At 29.3% G+C, this 17,448-nt stretch overlaps 2 protein-coding genes across 2 annotated transcripts; both read right to left on the reverse strand.

Annotated features, from left to right (window-relative positions):
* Positions 1-1,172: 1,172 nt before the first annotated feature.
* On the reverse strand, positions 1,173-4,326 carry LOC108987948 (transcription factor MYB1-like). The gene is made up of 3 exons (XM_018961030.2): positions 4,087-4,326; positions 3,778-3,907; positions 1,173-1,851 (listed from the first exon to the last, which is right to left on the reverse strand). Exons 1-3 carry the CDS (start codon positions 4,205-4,207, stop codon positions 1,356-1,358), a joined length of 747 nt encoding a protein of 248 aa, XP_018816575.1. The 5' UTR covers positions 4,208-4,326; the 3' UTR covers positions 1,173-1,355.
* A 4,974-nt stretch (positions 4,327-9,300) lies between these two features.
* Positions 9,301-11,526, reverse strand: LOC108987956 (protein C2-DOMAIN ABA-RELATED 4-like). The gene is made up of 3 exons (XM_018961041.2): positions 11,289-11,526; positions 10,291-10,386; positions 9,301-9,752 (listed from the first exon to the last, which is right to left on the reverse strand). The coding sequence occupies exons 1-3, from the start codon at positions 11,397-11,399 to the stop codon at positions 9,462-9,464; spliced, it is 498 nt and encodes a 165-aa protein (XP_018816586.1). The 5' UTR covers positions 11,400-11,526; the 3' UTR covers positions 9,301-9,461.
* Positions 11,527-17,448: the final 5,922 nt, after the last annotated feature.

The raw sequence follows: 17,448 nt of genomic DNA on the forward strand, positions 1-17,448 counted from the left end.
GTATTCAGCTGAGTTGATATGAGTTGAGTTCTTTATAAATAATAGTTAGTTGAAATGGTGGTGTGAGTTTTGTGAGACTCACCTAAAATGAGTTTAGATGTGTTTTGATGTTAAGATGAAATTATATATATTTATGAGAAGTTAAAAAAAAGTTGTGGATCCCGCATGTAAAGAGTTGTTGAGTTTCGAAAGGTGGTGGTTTCCACATGAAAAGAAGTTATGAGTTGAAATGAATTTAGTGATTTGAGAATTTGGTATTTGGATGTTAGACTCAGCTTAAAATTAAACTAAACTATCTCAGTTCAGTCCAACTTCCAAACGAGACCTAAGATGTTCTGAAAAACTCTAAATATATATCGTACGTGTGCAATATCATTGACGGAGATATGATAGCTAGAGTACTAGTATGAAATTATTAGGAAAGGGAAATGATATTCCCACAGTCAAAATTCACCAATTAGTTTTTTTTTTTTAACTTAGTGGTTAATGAAGTATTGTTTTTAATGAGATTGTGAGTTATTTTCTTTTATTTTGTAATGTTTAACGAGCTTACAAAAATGTTTAAAAAAAAGAAAGATTGGCATTCTCAATGGAGAGTCTCCGTGGGTGTAGAAAGGATCCATTGGTATAAACCTATAGACAGGAAGAGCTTCCTATTATGTTTCGGGTATTTTTTTTCAAACATTTTTTTAAAATCCTTTAAACATTTTAAAAAAATACAAATGTTTAAGCCAAGCTGGCCGCTTGCTTTTGAGGAATTGCTTCTGCACATGAAAATTAAGGCTTGATTTGATAATATAAAATTAATCTATCTTATCTAATCTCATATAATTATTATAATTTTTTTAAACTCTTACATTAAATATAATAAAAATTCTACTTATTTAAATTTTAAAATAAAAATAATATTAAAAAATAATATTATAATAATATTTTATTCGACCTTCAATAAAACATCACATCTTATCTGCATAATCAAAAAGAATTTTTTGCAACTTAAATACATAATAGCACACATCCATTGCTTAGGGCAAAAAAAAATGCTTGTAATTAAAAGCAGCTCATATCCCGATGTATACAGCAATAATAATATAAAAAATTATAATTGTAATCGTGAATGCGCAAGCATCTTGTAATCATTTTTAAAAAAAATAAATAAATATGAGATTTATATAAAAAGTAATTAATTTTTTAATAATAAATCTCAATATTTTTTTTCAAAACGATTACATAACGTTTACACATTTTATGATTGTACGTAATATTATTCTAATAATATATAGTAAGAAATTAAAGCTCATGAAGACGCTTAATTATTTCGTATTGAGAAAATCCCAAAGGCTCGCGTCGAAAGATCAGAAGTTAGCCAAAAAACTGAAGCCATCCTGATCATGAATATCAAAAGTTCCCCCCACTTTTGCTGCCGATGCTATTTCGTCGTCCGACCAAATAGTAGTACTCAGCTCTTCATCAAACCCTGTATTCAATGCGCGTGTGGCTATTTCATCGCCCGCCTCGTTGTCACCTAACAAGCATTCCCACCTATATTTCATCCTATTCTCTGACGGCGTCAACGTTGGAGACATGATGTTTGTAGCAATATCGTCTTTTGGTTGGATTAATGTCCTTTCTCTGATTATTGTACTAGGCTTGCCACTTAACCAAGTTAATTTTTTGCAGAAGGTCCGAGGTCGAGGTTTTATTACTTTCGTTTTGACGATCATGTTTTGTTCTTTTTCTTCCAGTACGTCTACAATGGGAGAAATCGACTTCTTACGCTGGTGTGTATTCCAGTAATTCTTCACATCATTCGGTGTTCTTCCCGGAAGCCTACCAGCAATCAGCGACCACCTGCACAAAAATAACGAAAAATAAAAACGAAATCATGCTCAAATAATTATCATGCAATTTATTAACTGTTAATTAATTTGGTGGTACAGTGTGATCTTTGTTGATTTGGCATCGTTGATATATATAAATATATATATATATATATATATATATAATATCTATAGGGAATTTCTAAGGGCATGTTTGAGAGTGAGTTATATCTCAAATCTTAATTATCATAATATCCTTCTAAAAAATCAATTATGCTTAAAAAAAATTTTATATTTTAAATTTTATCTTTTACATTTAATAATTACTTAATCATTAAAACCTTTCTAAATTTTAAAGGAAACATAAAAAATAATAAAATATTTTACAATTTTAATCAATAAAATTTTAAATTTATAATATTTTTATTATTTTTTTCTTATTTTGTAAAATTTAATAAAATATATTTTAACTTAAAGCATTTTCTCCCTGCTTATAGGATTGTCACGATCTATTCTTTGTATCTAAACATAGAGGTGGTAATATGTGACACAACTTGTTAATTCAAAATGAACACAATATAATAAAAATGGATTAGAGTTTAGCCTTAACAAGTTCGGATCAAAATGAGTTGACATGTTAAGATATCATTGCTTAACAGGTCAACCTATTTTGACCCATTATAATTCATTAAGAAAATTAAAATTATATCTTTATACTTAAAAATAAAATTATTAGGATTTTAATTTCAATATTTTTATTGTTTGAATTGTAATTTTAGACTTGTAGTTAGTTTTATATTTTTTATAAATATTATGATTTTAATATTTATATAAAATTATATTAAATTTAACTAAATTAAACAAGTTAATTTCGAATATATTCAACTTATTTATATAAACGGATCAAAATAGATTTATACGACATGATCCATTATATTAATAAATTATGTTAATATATAAAATTTTAACACGATATATTTAACCGGTCATATTAGAATTGACTTATATAATTTAATATATATATCTTAACACGATTAAAACAAAATTCACACGATTTGACACACCTCACTAAACTTGCCCAGAGATTTTCTGGCCTGCTGTGGAGATAATTGAAGGGATATATAGAAAAGGCTTGTATAGGAGACAGAGAATAAAGTGTCCCGACAAGATGGAAGTACTCATGATACATGGACTTTTTGTAAAATAATTTCATTTCAATGTTTTTTTCCATCTCATTTTATTTTTAAATATCATTTAAAAATAAATATTTTTAAACTTATCATAACAATTTTTTAAAATTTAAATAAAAAATAAAATATAATTCCATCTTTTCAAATTCTTTTTAAAAAAAATAATATTAAAAAACTATATTATGATAATATTTTAAAATTATAATATTTTTTTATTTAATTTATTCTCTCTCATTTCTCAAAATTCTATAAAATTTTAACTTAACTATCTCACTACTATTTTCAAACTATTTTACTAAGATTCACAAATTATTTTATAATTATTCACAAATTATTCACAAAATTATATTCTCACCTCACTCTAAAAAACGATTGCATAGAATATTTATAAAATTCATAAGTGATGAAAGTTTTGGCGATAATCTTTTTTTTTTTTATCATTTTGCGTATATATAATTAAAATCTCAAAAAGAAAATAGTTTCAAGTTTTGTGTGTGTATATATATAGTCTCAAAACTTCTATATTTTTCGTATTGGAAAAATAAATTATACAGTAGGCACTACCTTTCTACTACAATATTTCAAACTAGTAAATGACATGACACGGGATTCTCCCATGTCATAACTGAATTAGGAATTTGATTAATTTTCATAGTTTATAATTTAAAAAAAAAATTATATAAGTTTTAGAACATTGAAAAAAAGAATTCAGCCACACCAGAAGAATTGCAGATTTAAAGTAATGATCAAAGTACAACTATACTTGCCTGTTACCTAAGAGCTTATGGAGTCGAATCATTAGATCAACTTCATCTACTGCGAAATCCCCTCTCTTAATGTTGGGTTTAAGATAGTTTAACCACCTTAGTCTACAACTTTTCCGGCATCTATTTAAACCTGCAAATGGCAAGAAATTAACAAGCAAAACCCTCTAACTGAAGATCCAACAAAGATTACTTTATTTACAACAGAACATATATGCTTTCTTTTCTCTTGGATTGATCGGGGAAGAAAGAAATAAAGAAAGAACTTGCTCAACCAACCAACCAAAGAACAGACAAGCTAAAAATTAGTACCTGCTCTGAGAGGAACTTGGTGCCACTTTCCTTCTCCATGCTTCTCAATGCACTGCCTTAAAAGGATATCTTCCTCTCCAGTCCATGCACCCTTTCTGACACCCAAAGAAGTTCCCTCCATAGATCGCCACCAGTGTTGATCTCGATCGATTATCCCCAACCAAAAGGACCTAAAAGCACGTAAGAAGGCAAAAGCATTAACTTTTTCTTGTCAAGTCACGTGGATTACTTTACTATAATAAATTGATCGGAGAGAAGTCCGTATATAAAGACAAATTCCCCTAGTGTAGAGGCCTACGTGCATGTCCTGCATCCACAAACGTAACGTGTGTTTCAGGCTTCACCACACTGCAACTTGTCCATATCCTGACTTCAAGGTTTGCTGTGGGGGTGGCTCTACTCTCACCCTGGGAGCTCCCGAGTATTTTATTTTTACTTTTTTATATATTTTTTAAAAAATTTAAAATAAATTATAATATTATTAAAAAATATTTAATTAATCATTAAATAAATAAATCAGCGAGAACTAGCAGATGACCAGCATTTTCTTTTGATGTGGTGCCATGTGCCATTTTTTCTTCTCTTTTTTTGCTCTCTTTTTTTATTATTGAAAAAACCATGAAGTAACTGTCTCGTCGCTTCAAAAGGCAATGCCAGCTTATAACCCGCGTCCGTAATGCGCGATATTTTTTTAATAAATAAATAAATTAAATTAAGACTTTATTTATGTATCAAGATATTCTTAGATATTTATTTTCTAAATATCATTTAAGTATAAATTAATTTCTAATTTTTAATATTTTTATCTAATTATTTCTTAATCATTATCTAATTAAACATAAAATCCAATATAACTTTCCTAAAGTTCTAAACAAAACACAAAATATAATACAAATTTTTTCAAAATTTAAAATAAAAATTATACTAAAAATTATATTCAAATAATATTCTAACTTTATATTATTTTTATTCAATTTTCTCTCTCATTTTCTAAAACCAAATAAAATATTTTAACTCAAACTATTTAATTATTATTAACAAATCATTTCATTATTACTATTCTAAAATATTCTAAGAATACAAACAAGTCCAGAGAATACAAGAGAAAAAAGTGGAGGATCTAACAAAAATTTCGTTATCATAGATGTAGCTTAGAAAGATAATATAAAAAGAAATGACCATATACATGTATCCGACAAATTTGATTATGGGTTTGAATACTGAGTCAAGAACGAGACTGTTGAAATAACAATTTGCATATAATCTAGTTGGTGGAGCACTGCATCAGCAGTAGTACTACAGTTTGCTGTTTTAATACCTAACCTTGAACTCATCAAATTTATCTTTAAATTTTGATGAAAAGTATATATTTTTTATATATCTAAAATTTCTTTATCCATAACTATATATTGTATTAATTATTGAATTTATTATAATATTATTTTTTTAATAATAATATTTTATTTTATTTTTTCATATTTTATAATTACACTAATCATATGTTAATTAATAATTTAATTTGATTCTTAAATTATTATTATTATAATACGGTTAAAGATTAAACGTGAATAAAAAAGACTATTGAAGATTAAAAGTGAATAAAAAATAGATTTAATGAGTGAACACCATTTACTGTAGCTCAAAGTTTCACACTTATCTCTTTGACTAATCTAATGCAGTTCTTTTTTTATAAAATTTATCATATTTTATATTTGACTAGACTTTTAATAAAACTAATGTCAATGTTTACGATCGATAGAGATCATGATCTCTACATCCTCTTCTACCTACTAGACTTAGATGCCCTGTATCAATGACAACACATGCATACACTCGCAGCGGTAAGATATATATCTAAGAAAATATGGATTTAGGAAATTCAGCTATATATGTTGCACATCTGGTGTGAAGTATGGAGCTAACGCGAATATATATCTCTAGGCATATATGCAGAGCTTCTCATGAGTTTTCAAGATCAACAACGTCATATGATCTCCAATCTAGAGTAAATCATGATCAAAAACAAAATAAAGAGAGGCCAGGAAACTATGGACAACAGACGTGGGAAGGACTAGGAGGAGTGAAAAGGAGGAGAATTAGAGTAAAAAGGGAAAGTTTGTATGGATTTAAAGAGTGATCAAAGAGATAGAAAAAGTTTAGAGATCGATATATATAGAATAACAACCCAAATACTATGCACCCAAATCGCTGAAATGGTACTGATCATGTTCAGATAGTCATAGTGTGCTTATTTATCGACGAAACAAACAATAAATAAAATAAAATTGACGTGGCTTTCAGACAAACCATTTTGTCGCACCGGCCAGGGTCCAAGTAAAGTACGAGAGCGATGGAGTAGTGTTGATTCCGATATTTCCCAAACAAAATAGCTAGGATCATTTTTTATCCGTCTAACTAAACAAAAATTTGGAAATCCAAGATGATAGTCAGGTTGTGTGGTCAGAACAAGATGGTCCAGATTGGATTAAAAACTGTATTCATCTAGAAAAACAATGTATTGGTTGATTATTTTTTATGAACGAAGTTATATATGTTCAGTTCAAATAAAAAAGAAAATAATAATTAAAAAGGAGGAGGACGTAGCTATATTAATTAAGATATAGTAGAAGATCAGCTCTAATTCTGAAGGTGCCTCAACAAGGAAGTATCTGGTTTTTAGTTATCAAACTCTGGACACTGGACACTACTGGCCGGCGATCGAGCCAATTACGGAATTAAAGATCAGGTCGAAGAGCTTTCTTTCGCATTGCTTCGTATAAACTGTTGACTTTTTCTTTTTCTTTTTTTTTTAGAAAAAAATTTTTTTTTTTTTTTAGAAAAAACATATTTATAGTCGTGAAGTTTATAAAAATTACATAATTTATTTAAAAAAATAAATAAATATGAGATCCACATTATAATAAAAAAATTAATTTTTTAATAATAGACGATCTACTCTTTTTTAAAATCATTATACGATGATTGCACACTATTCTCTTGACCCTCTCATCTTTTTTTGGGTGGTGCTTGATGGTGTTCAAAATCAAATCCCCATCCATTGTTATAACTTAATAATAAATAGCTGTAAATTATAAAGAAGATTAAGATTTATATGGTTTTGACATTAATATCTATATTTACGGATTTTGAGTGTAAAGTACACTATAAATGTAGTTTAATATAAGCTCTCCACTCTCACTAACCTCTCTACAGTCACTCCACTCTCTCTCCTCTTTCTCGATTTCTCCCTTTCACATTAATAGTGAGCTTTTGCATTTTTTATTTATAGGTCAAAAAACAATATTTATGACCTCATTTCCGTGATTAAATTCTCCTCGATAATATCACTTATGTCAACATTGGTGTTCTTGAAAAAAGAACGTGTGACTTTTATTTGAAGAGTAACAACACTGCAATCATTGAAGGATAAATGAGTAATTTCCTGGCCGGTTACGGGTCAGTGACTCTAATATAAACAATATTTTTCTATTTTATGTGATTAGGCTGTATATACGGAATCCATGGACCTTGCAAATATATATATATCTATATATTATATTATACACTTTTACTTAATTATGTAATTTATTATTTTTATTATTTTATTTAAATATATATATTTAAACATTAATATATAAAGTTAATAATAATATATCACATGTTAATTTAGATAAATGTGATGTAACACTTTTACATAAAATTTCTCTAAAAAAAAGCTATTATTTGATGATTGGACTAAAGGTCAAGGACAATGACAATGATCAACCGAGGCTTTGAAGTCACCGTTTTTCCCATTTTTACAACGACAAAGGCTTCGTGATGCGCGATTAGTACAGATTTAGGGAATGAGATAAGAATTTTATGTTTTATTTTAGTGTTTAAAATATTATATTTTTATATTATTATTATATTAAAATTTAAAAAAGTTAAATTATTTGTTATATAAGAAAATATATTTGTAATTGTGATTTGTGTAACTGTCGTGTAGTCATTTTGAAAAAAATAAATAAAACATGAGATTCATAAGAAAAAAATTAATTTTTTAATAGTAGACTCTACTCTTTTTCAAAGTGATTATGCGGCGTTTACATACTTCACCAGTTGTATGTAAAATTACTCTTATTATATTTTATATATGGATTTGACAAATATGTAATGATGATATGAGAATTTTGTCTCATCTCACCCCCAAACCTGACCTAAATCCATTTGGATGTTGAGTTGAGTTGAAATTATTAGATTCTTTATAATCGTAGTGAATTTAGATGGTAGAGTGAATTTTGTAGGGTTCACCTAATATGAGTTTAGATGTATTTATGAGAAGTTAAAAAATGTTATGAATCTTGTATGTAAATAGGTGTTGAGTTGAAAAATATTGTGGATTTTACGTGTAAAAAAGTTTTGAATTAAGATAAGTTTAATGATTTGAGAGTAAATTGATCTCAATTCAATACAAATTCCAAACGGAGCCTTGATTTCCACCCTGGAAAGTTGTGCAAATTGGACTCAAAGCCGACCATTTCCTCAAGTTTAGAAGCCCAGGAACAAATCTATGGGCCTAACCGACGGTCCGGATTCTGCTAGTGGGGCTCGATTGCTCTTACCGGAACATGTTCATAATTTCATCTAAATTTACAACTACAATAAAGTCAAACGGCTTTAGTAGTTGGAGTCAACAGTTAATCAATTTCCTATTTGAACAAAATAAATCTATAAATATATATTTTGCATTGAGATGAAAGTGAAAAAAGTTAGTTTTTTCAGCACCTCGGAGAGGAAAGTGATTTGAAACTCTTCCAACAGCTACTTTTTTCTATGAGACTTTCTTGTATCCACTCTACAGATTTCATCCCATTTTCGGCAAAATGGACAATTATAATATTTCATTCTTTTGATAGCGTTGTAGCAATTATAGTTCCTAAAACAATAACGCGTGAAGTAATTGGGAATCATTAGAACTATCGTTGTTTGCCAGATAGATGTTAGAATTGCGTCAATATTGTCCAACTGCGGCCATTACCGGCATCAGCCCTTGGTTTTTTTTTTTTTCTTTTTTAATAGCTGCTAGCCCCCCACACATAGCGGCCCTGTCTCAAGTTTATTAAAAAATTCTCACCTATTAAAAAACTCTCACTTTTTTATCTCTATATTTTTATTTTATTTTTAATAAGTCACGTGATATCACATTATGATGTCACATCAAAAGATAAAGTGAGTAGTATAAATTAAGAAATATGGTAGCATTACTCAATCCAAAAAGCTTACAATCTTACAGAACTAACGATGATATTGATCTTTTGATCTCGCGTTGAATCACAAAAGCCTATATACATAACAGCATGCATCTAATATTTGATTGACACAGCAGATGCAATCTACAAACCCCGAGAACCAGGAACGTCGATCCACTGCAACTGGAGTTCCACCTCCCCGCGCTCCACATTTCGCAGTCTAAGAACCATGTTTTGCACAACTTTGCCGTCCATCCAGATAATATGGCTCTCTTCTGCAAGACAGTTTAGCCGGTTCGGTTGTACTTTGGAAATTATAGTTCCACTCGAAACGTTTTTCAATCGAAACTTGATAGCTTCTAGAAATGCGCCAATCTCAAACTCAGCATCCCCCATTTTATCATCTAGAGAAAACGTGTCCTTGTCGTACACAAACTGCAACCACATGGAATTCAGCAAGTCTTAGTGCCAACTGAATGTTTTGAGGAGACCCTCATTTGAATTAACAGAGTGCATTGGTAAATATACCACTTGTGCTCCATGATGTTCTTATTCAAATCTCTTTCATGCACGAATATAATTGGATTTAAGCAAAATGGTGACTTTGTCAGGACGAATTGTTAAGTTACTAGGTACAAAAATGTTAGCATGTTATGCTCTAGACACTGTTTCATTCTTGAATGGAATTGATGAACCTCATTTACAGGATATCTCACGCGCATTCTTTCCCAGTTCTTTACCATTGGAATAATTTAAATGCCTTATTTCTTAATGAACGGTTTGTATGATCATGGAGTGAAAAATGAAACCTCATTTACCTTGTAACAGTACATGTAAATCGTGATAATACCAATTTTAGGCTCAGTTTGGATTTAGAAACACTCTTAACTCAACTATCTCATTTCAACTCGCTATACAAACTTAACCTTAGTTTTCTATGTAATTGCAACAGCATAAGAAATATATCACTTACAAGATTGATTGGAATAATTGGATCTGTAATAGAAAGAGTCAAATCTTCATTCCACTCGGGATTGACATTCTTCTTCACTACGCGCGTCTTCAGCTTCTGCAACAGATAGCATAATTTATTAAGGCCCGTTTGGATTGAAAAATCATCTCATCTCATCTCATCAATTTTTTTAATTTTTAAAACAAAACATAATAAATAATTTAACTTTTTCAAATCTCAATTTAACTATTTTAAATCTTAAAATAATAATAATATTAAAAAAATAATATTCTAATAATATTTTATTCTAACTTTTAATTTTTATCTAAAACTATCTAACTAAATAAATGACTATCATCAAAAGCGCAAATACTTGCTCTTTTTTTAACACACAATTTATTACCAGACAGCTATGTGCAATCAAAAATAAATTTTATGTTAGCTTATATAAACACATCGCATCTTCAGAAAACGCATAGAAAGGAATCGACATGTTGAATATTCCTCAGTCTACAGAAAGAAACTAGAAATTCTGTAATCACGCTACAAATCGTTGTGCTCCGGATTTGACCATCTAATCAAAGAGCCGGGTTCGCTAGCAGCCTAGCACTGTGAGGAAGGGTGAACCACAAAAAGACTACTTTTAGATCTTCAACAAGGAAGAAAATGGTTGAAATAGCAAAAATTGCGGCCTTTAAATTCGATACAATTAGGTAAATTTTGAAAACCCAAAAACAGAGCAAACAGGATCTGCAAGCAGTTGCTTTTAATTAAAGCAAGAAGAGAAAATAAGTGCTTTTGGGGTTCAACGTCAAATACAATACCAACAACACGCAAATACGATAACTCCGTTTGCAGTCATAAAAGAGTGAGGTCCCGTGACTATTAACACAAAACAACATTTATAAATTCCAGAAAGAAGAAAGCCATGGCCCATCACAACCCAGAAACCTAGAGCAAAGAAATGCAAAAAAAGAAGCAACAAAGGCAGAAATAAACTGTTTAAAATATCCTTTTACCTGCTTTCCCATTTTGATGATAACATACGGGTCACTGCTCCTCACGTCTCTGACTGCAAGGTTCACCCCTCTTTGGATATGAACTCTAAGCAGACCCATCATGTTCTCCATTTCAGAGAAATTCCAAAATTTGCAGAAAGTCGCCGGCTACGAAGGATGACAAGTTGTGTCTGGCTTATAGTATGGGTACCCTTTTTCTCGTTGGAGAGGTATTGGACAGAGTTCCATCAACGTAACCCTCTTGTGCATATTTTATACCCCACAAAAGACCAAAAGCCAAGTCAGTCTTGGAAATTTTGTAGAAACGCAGATGGTGATAGTCTTGATTTAATGCCAAATACCGCGCTTCCAAAGACTGTTTGACATGCGAATAACGGGTATTATTATATAAGCGATGATATCCATAAACTTCATATTATGCATATTTATTTAAAAATATATTATTTTATTATTTTATTCTATTTTACTTATAAATATGTTTAGAATTATTTTCATTACGGAGATAAAAAAATAAAATAATATATTTTTAAGTGAATGTATAAGATTTAAGATTTATGTCTAAAATTTTTCTTATTATATTCGAGTCGGATCTTAGTGGATTATGTTGGTTTTGGACCAGAATTGGCTAGCGAGTCCAAAGCATCTAGACGCCCCCTTGTTCGTGTCTTGTGCAATGTGCATGTGTTCACTCCGCGGCATGATTTCCTTGACTTTACCTTTACAATGTCTAAACTTCAGAAGCTTCTTTCTACTCAATTTCTCATTTTGTCTTTTTTATTTTTTATTTGAAATTATATTTTGGAACTCGATGTTCAATAAAATCTCATTATCTTACCAATCAAATCGTATCTTATTAATAATACAGAGTTTATGTTACCCATATCAATTTTTAAGCATAAATACTTATATTTTACTATTCCTTTTTATCTTGTTAGTGACTGAAAAAACCTTAGAGGCCAATTCCCCCTCAATTAAAAAAAAAAAGTACCGATTAATTTGTCTTGGCAGTTGATTCCATCATAATTTAAATCTTATATTTATTCCTTCGAATAAAAGAAGTAAACTTAATTAGTTCCTTTATTAATACTTGTATTGGCCGCCAGTGTTTTAATGAACATTAGATGATGATTTTAACTCTGCACAAATAAAATATCTATAAAAAAAGAAAAGTGCTAGGGAATCCATTTTCGGCTCCCATTTGATTTGCCCGATTGATTTTTTTTTTTTCTAGGTTTTTTTACTTAGTGATTAAAAAAATATTGTTTAATAATATTGTAAACTTTTTTTATTTTTTAAAAAATATTTAAAAGTGTTAAAAAATTGATGTGAAATAAAAAATTTTAAAGATTTTTTGTTTTTTTTCTCATCATTTTTTAACACTTTCAAATATTTTTTTAAAAAATCAAAAAGTTCACAATATTATTAAACAATATTTTCTTAATCATTAAGTAAAAAAATAAAAAAACATAATCAGGCAAATCAAACATAGCTCAAAGAGCAATGCTACACAACCTCCAAACCTCCACACACCATATTTTTTTTAAAATTTTTAAAATTTTTTAATATTTTTTTAAATTTTTTTTGAGTTTATTCATTTTAAACTAATTCAATTTTTTTATTTATTACTCATATATTAAATATTTGATAAAAGAAAAAAATAATAAAAATTTTAAAAAAATGTAATATATAGAGATTGTGTAGATTTTTTATAATTCAAAACGTACTCTCTAATATTTTTCATAAAAAAATTATATTTAACAGTCATACATCACATACCTTTAAAAAAAGAAAAAAAAAATTCTACTTATGTGGAGTAGGTCGGCTGCTAATAAAATAACTCATGCGAATAACATTCATCTCCACTCGTCTCAATGCTAGTCTATCAGAAAAACAGTATCCAAGTCAATGTTAAATATTTGTTTTTTTCTTTACGCAAGATCGGAGGGTTTCTTTTTTCTGTTTTTCTTAATTAAAAACAATCGGTGTCTTTGTTTTAGGTGCGAGCACGGGTAATGCGAACCCATTCGGGACTATGGCATCAAGATGAGATCGAAGTATTGTAATTATAAAGAGATTTTATAAATGTTAGTATACAAAATGATATATATTTATGTGATATATTATATTTATTTTATAATAAAAATAATTTTATAATCTGATATATCACGTTAAGTCACGGTAATTTGTGAGTTTAATAAAAATAAAATGTTAAATTTGGCCTAGCAGTCAGATTGAGTAGGTAACTCTAGACGGCAGAATAGCCCGATTCATTAAAAATATTACATGCATCTAGTCAAAATAATTAGATCCACAACGCAACAAACATAACTGATTGAGTTTCGAGGATATATATTATGGAGGGCTGGGGATGGAGAAATTTATCATGTTTTTCATATTTGTTTTAAATTATGAGATGATAACATGATTAGTTACAGAACTCTTGACAAATTGAGTTTTGATAAATACAAGAGTAATGATACACACATAATTCTTTTATAATTTTTTTATAATCATGTTTTAAAATAAGTATATTAATGTAAAGTGATGTTACTTAGGCTTGTGCATATGACATAGCAAACTGAGTTGCCCGAGTGACCCGACCAGACCCGAATCGGCATTTTCCTGGTTGTTAAATGCTCAGTTCACCAACTCGATAAATGATAGGTTTGGATTTCAAGTTTTAAACCGACCAACTTTCTTATATTCAAACTTCAGTTCTCTCAAAACCCTAGATTACAAACCAAACCCCCCAATTGCTTTTGTCCCAAAATGGTGCTAGTAGGTCTCGTAATCCTGCGATGGTAGGAAGTTGAAGAAATGCGGTCTCGACATCATTTTTAACGGCTTATATAGTGTAGTACACTCTCAATTCGAAAGCTTACGCAAAATCTCAAGATTTCAAACCAAACCCCTCAATTGCTGTCATCTTGAAATGTTGCAAGTGGGTCTCGTAATCCTACGATAGCACGAAGCTGAAGAAATGCGATCTCGACATCATTTTTAACGGCTTCTATGGTATAGTACTCTCAATCCGAAAGCTTACACAAGATCTCAATATTACAAACCAAAACTCCCCAATTGCTTTAGTCCCAAAATGGGTATAATTGAGCACGATCTGTCATGGACATCACATAAATAACATTGAGTGGGTTCCTCTTCCTCTGCTTCGAGCAGAGAGAGTATGTGCCGAGCAAGAGTTGCAGAGCACTGCAGTAATAAAAACTTTTAGGTTCAATGGAAGACTTAGACAACGAGTCTGAAGGAGGCGATGAAAGAGCTAGAAACACGTCAACCAATGAGCTGTCACCTTGGGAGCAGGACCGATTCTTGCCGATTGCGAACGTGAGCCAGATCATGAAGAAGGCACTGCCGGTGAACACGAAGATTTCAAAGGACGCTAAGGAGACAATGCAAAAGTGTGTTTGGTTGGTTGATGAAATCGGAGTGGTTGTGAAAAATGAATGACTTTTCTGGTTGGGAGAGAAATCTGGTTGGAACGCTTAGGTCTGCAAATGAATATGAATGATCCAAAGCAGAGAAGAAGAACGTGTTCGACTCGATCTGAAAGTTGTGAGTCAAATCGGGTCGGGTTGGCGGGGGCCTTTCCCTGTGGTCTGGTTGAGTCGGTCCCAAGTATGGTTTGCGCGAATTGCTATTCATGCCTACTAATGTTACTTTTATAAATTATTTTACAAAAATACTCATAATTTAAAATATAGTTATATAAATGGTTGTAAAAAATATTTGATGTCTACTATGTTGGTTTTTAGACTTAAAAATGATGAAAATATCTGATGTTAAGTAAAAAAATAATGTAAACCATTACTATTGATCAATATATCGATTTGACTATCAAGATTTAAATGAAAATGTTCCGTGTTGATTTAAACCAATGCATACCTATTGGGAATAAGAGCTTTAACCGTTTGCCAACCAAATAAAGGGTTATGTCTTTTGGTGAATTAGAAATCTTTTTCGATGTCTTCTCTAATATTTGAGAAGTTGTGACTTCTCATAAGTGCTCATTCATTTTAATTGTGACTTTTCACAAATATCGTTTCATTTAATTATGTTATGATTTTTCACAAGTGTCATTTCATTCTCTATAAATAGGGAGCCACATCCACAAAATTAGTCACTCCAAACTCTAAAAAAATTAAAGAAACACTTCTTCATTCTTTTTATCTTTGGGCTTTAGCTTTTTAACTATTTTTATATCGAGTTCAAGAATTTCTTTTTGTGTGTACCAACAAGGAGATTAAAGGGAATCAACGTCGTTGTATCTTGAAAATAGACTATCAAAAAGCTTAGTGTACGTTTAAAGTTTAAATTTGGAGAAAACAGAATCTACTCTAAGGAAAATATATATCACAACGTGTTTTAACATCGAGTTCTTTTTTTTAATTTATTCTTGTTATTTCATATATATTCTAATTTACAAAGCGTTTGCACATGGATCATTTATTATTGAAAATATTCCCAACATATTATTTTCCTAAACGATTATGTAAATTAATTAAAGAGTAATGCTACAGAGAAGTTATTATAGCAGTGTACATTTTACACTCATTGTGTAGCTACTTCTAGTTGATTGTTCCTAATATTTACTTGGAGAGATATATGGTTTAGATGATGCCATATCATGTGTATAAAATGAATATTCCCAATAATAATTTTTATCTATATTTATTTTTAAATTAAAACAACCAATATCTATTCAAGTTCTTTTTGTGGCAAAAACCAGAGGATAATCTTCTCAACCACCCCAATTTATTTAAATAGTTTGAATAAAGAATTCCTGAAAGTCAACTAGACTGTTCAACTTGCTGCCGCCATCCTTTTCCCGTATCTTTTCTTCTTGGATCCAGTAGCTCTATCAATTTTTAATTGAACGTGTATTCTTTCATAGAAAATGATTGAGCCTGGTGGCGTCCGCTGAAGTTATCGTTAGTTTTATCATGTGTTTTTTTATATGTTTTTTTTTATAATTAATTTTATATAAATGTTTTTAATAATTTTAAATATTAAAAAAAAATAAATTATAATATTATTAAAAAATACTTCTTTAATTATGAAGTAAAAAAAAATTATTTTTTTTATTTTATTTCGTGATTAAAGAAGTATTTTTTAATAATTTTTTTTATTTCATAATTAAAGAAGTGTTTTTTAATAATATTATAATTTTATTTTATTTTTTTTAAATATTTAAAATTATTAAAAACATTTATATAAAAATAATTATAAAAAAAATACATAAAAAAACACATACTAGAGCCAGCTGTGGCTCTAGCATCACTCTTCTTTCATTTCTCTGGGGCGAGTGTTTGAAGTTTGAACTCCTCGAATTCTCAGATGTGATTTGGCAGCAAATAATCAGAATCCATGCAATGAGTCGTGTACGTTGGCGTAATCAGATAGAAAAAAGGGTGGTTTGATTATATAAAACTACACTATATCATCTTATATTATTTTATATAATTATTATAATTTTTTTAAACTTTTATATAAAACATAATAAATACTTTAATTTTTTAAATATTAAAATAAAAATAATATTAAAAAATAATATTTTAATAATATTTTTAATAAAATATTTCATCTCATCCTTAACTGAGAGTCTGAGACAAACCTCGCAGGCCTATAAATCGTCGATGATGTTGTCGTTGACTCGTTATCACTTATTACAACCACACCAATTAATTAACGTCCTTTCTTACGTACCCATACACCTTGATTAATAATATATATATAGCTAGTCTGGTTAATTTTGTTAATATATCTGTCAATTTCTATATATATATATATATATAATATTATTTATTAGCAAAACTCTATCATCATGTACGTGGACCTTACCAAGATTCTCTTTGACATGTTATTTTTTTTTCAAAAAATATTAGTCCAACGAAAATGAATATTAATACGCGCTAATTAGTTGAGCTAATGCAATCAATTCTTTAATGTGTGATAATGTGGTCAATGGAATTATTATTATTATTTTCTTTGAGGGTTTGTTCATACGTGACAATCTTAACGTTACAGGGCAGGTTTGGGACATAAGACAAAATATAAAATTTTCATCTTATCATTACACCTTTTTCAAATCTCCATACAAAATATAATAAACAATTCAACTTTTTCAAATCCCAATACACAATTT

This window comes from Juglans regia, chromosome 1 (assembly GCF_001411555.2).
Source record: "Juglans regia cultivar Chandler chromosome 1, Walnut 2.0, whole genome shotgun sequence".
NCBI lineage: Eukaryota > Viridiplantae > Streptophyta > Magnoliopsida > Fagales > Juglandaceae > Juglans > Juglans regia.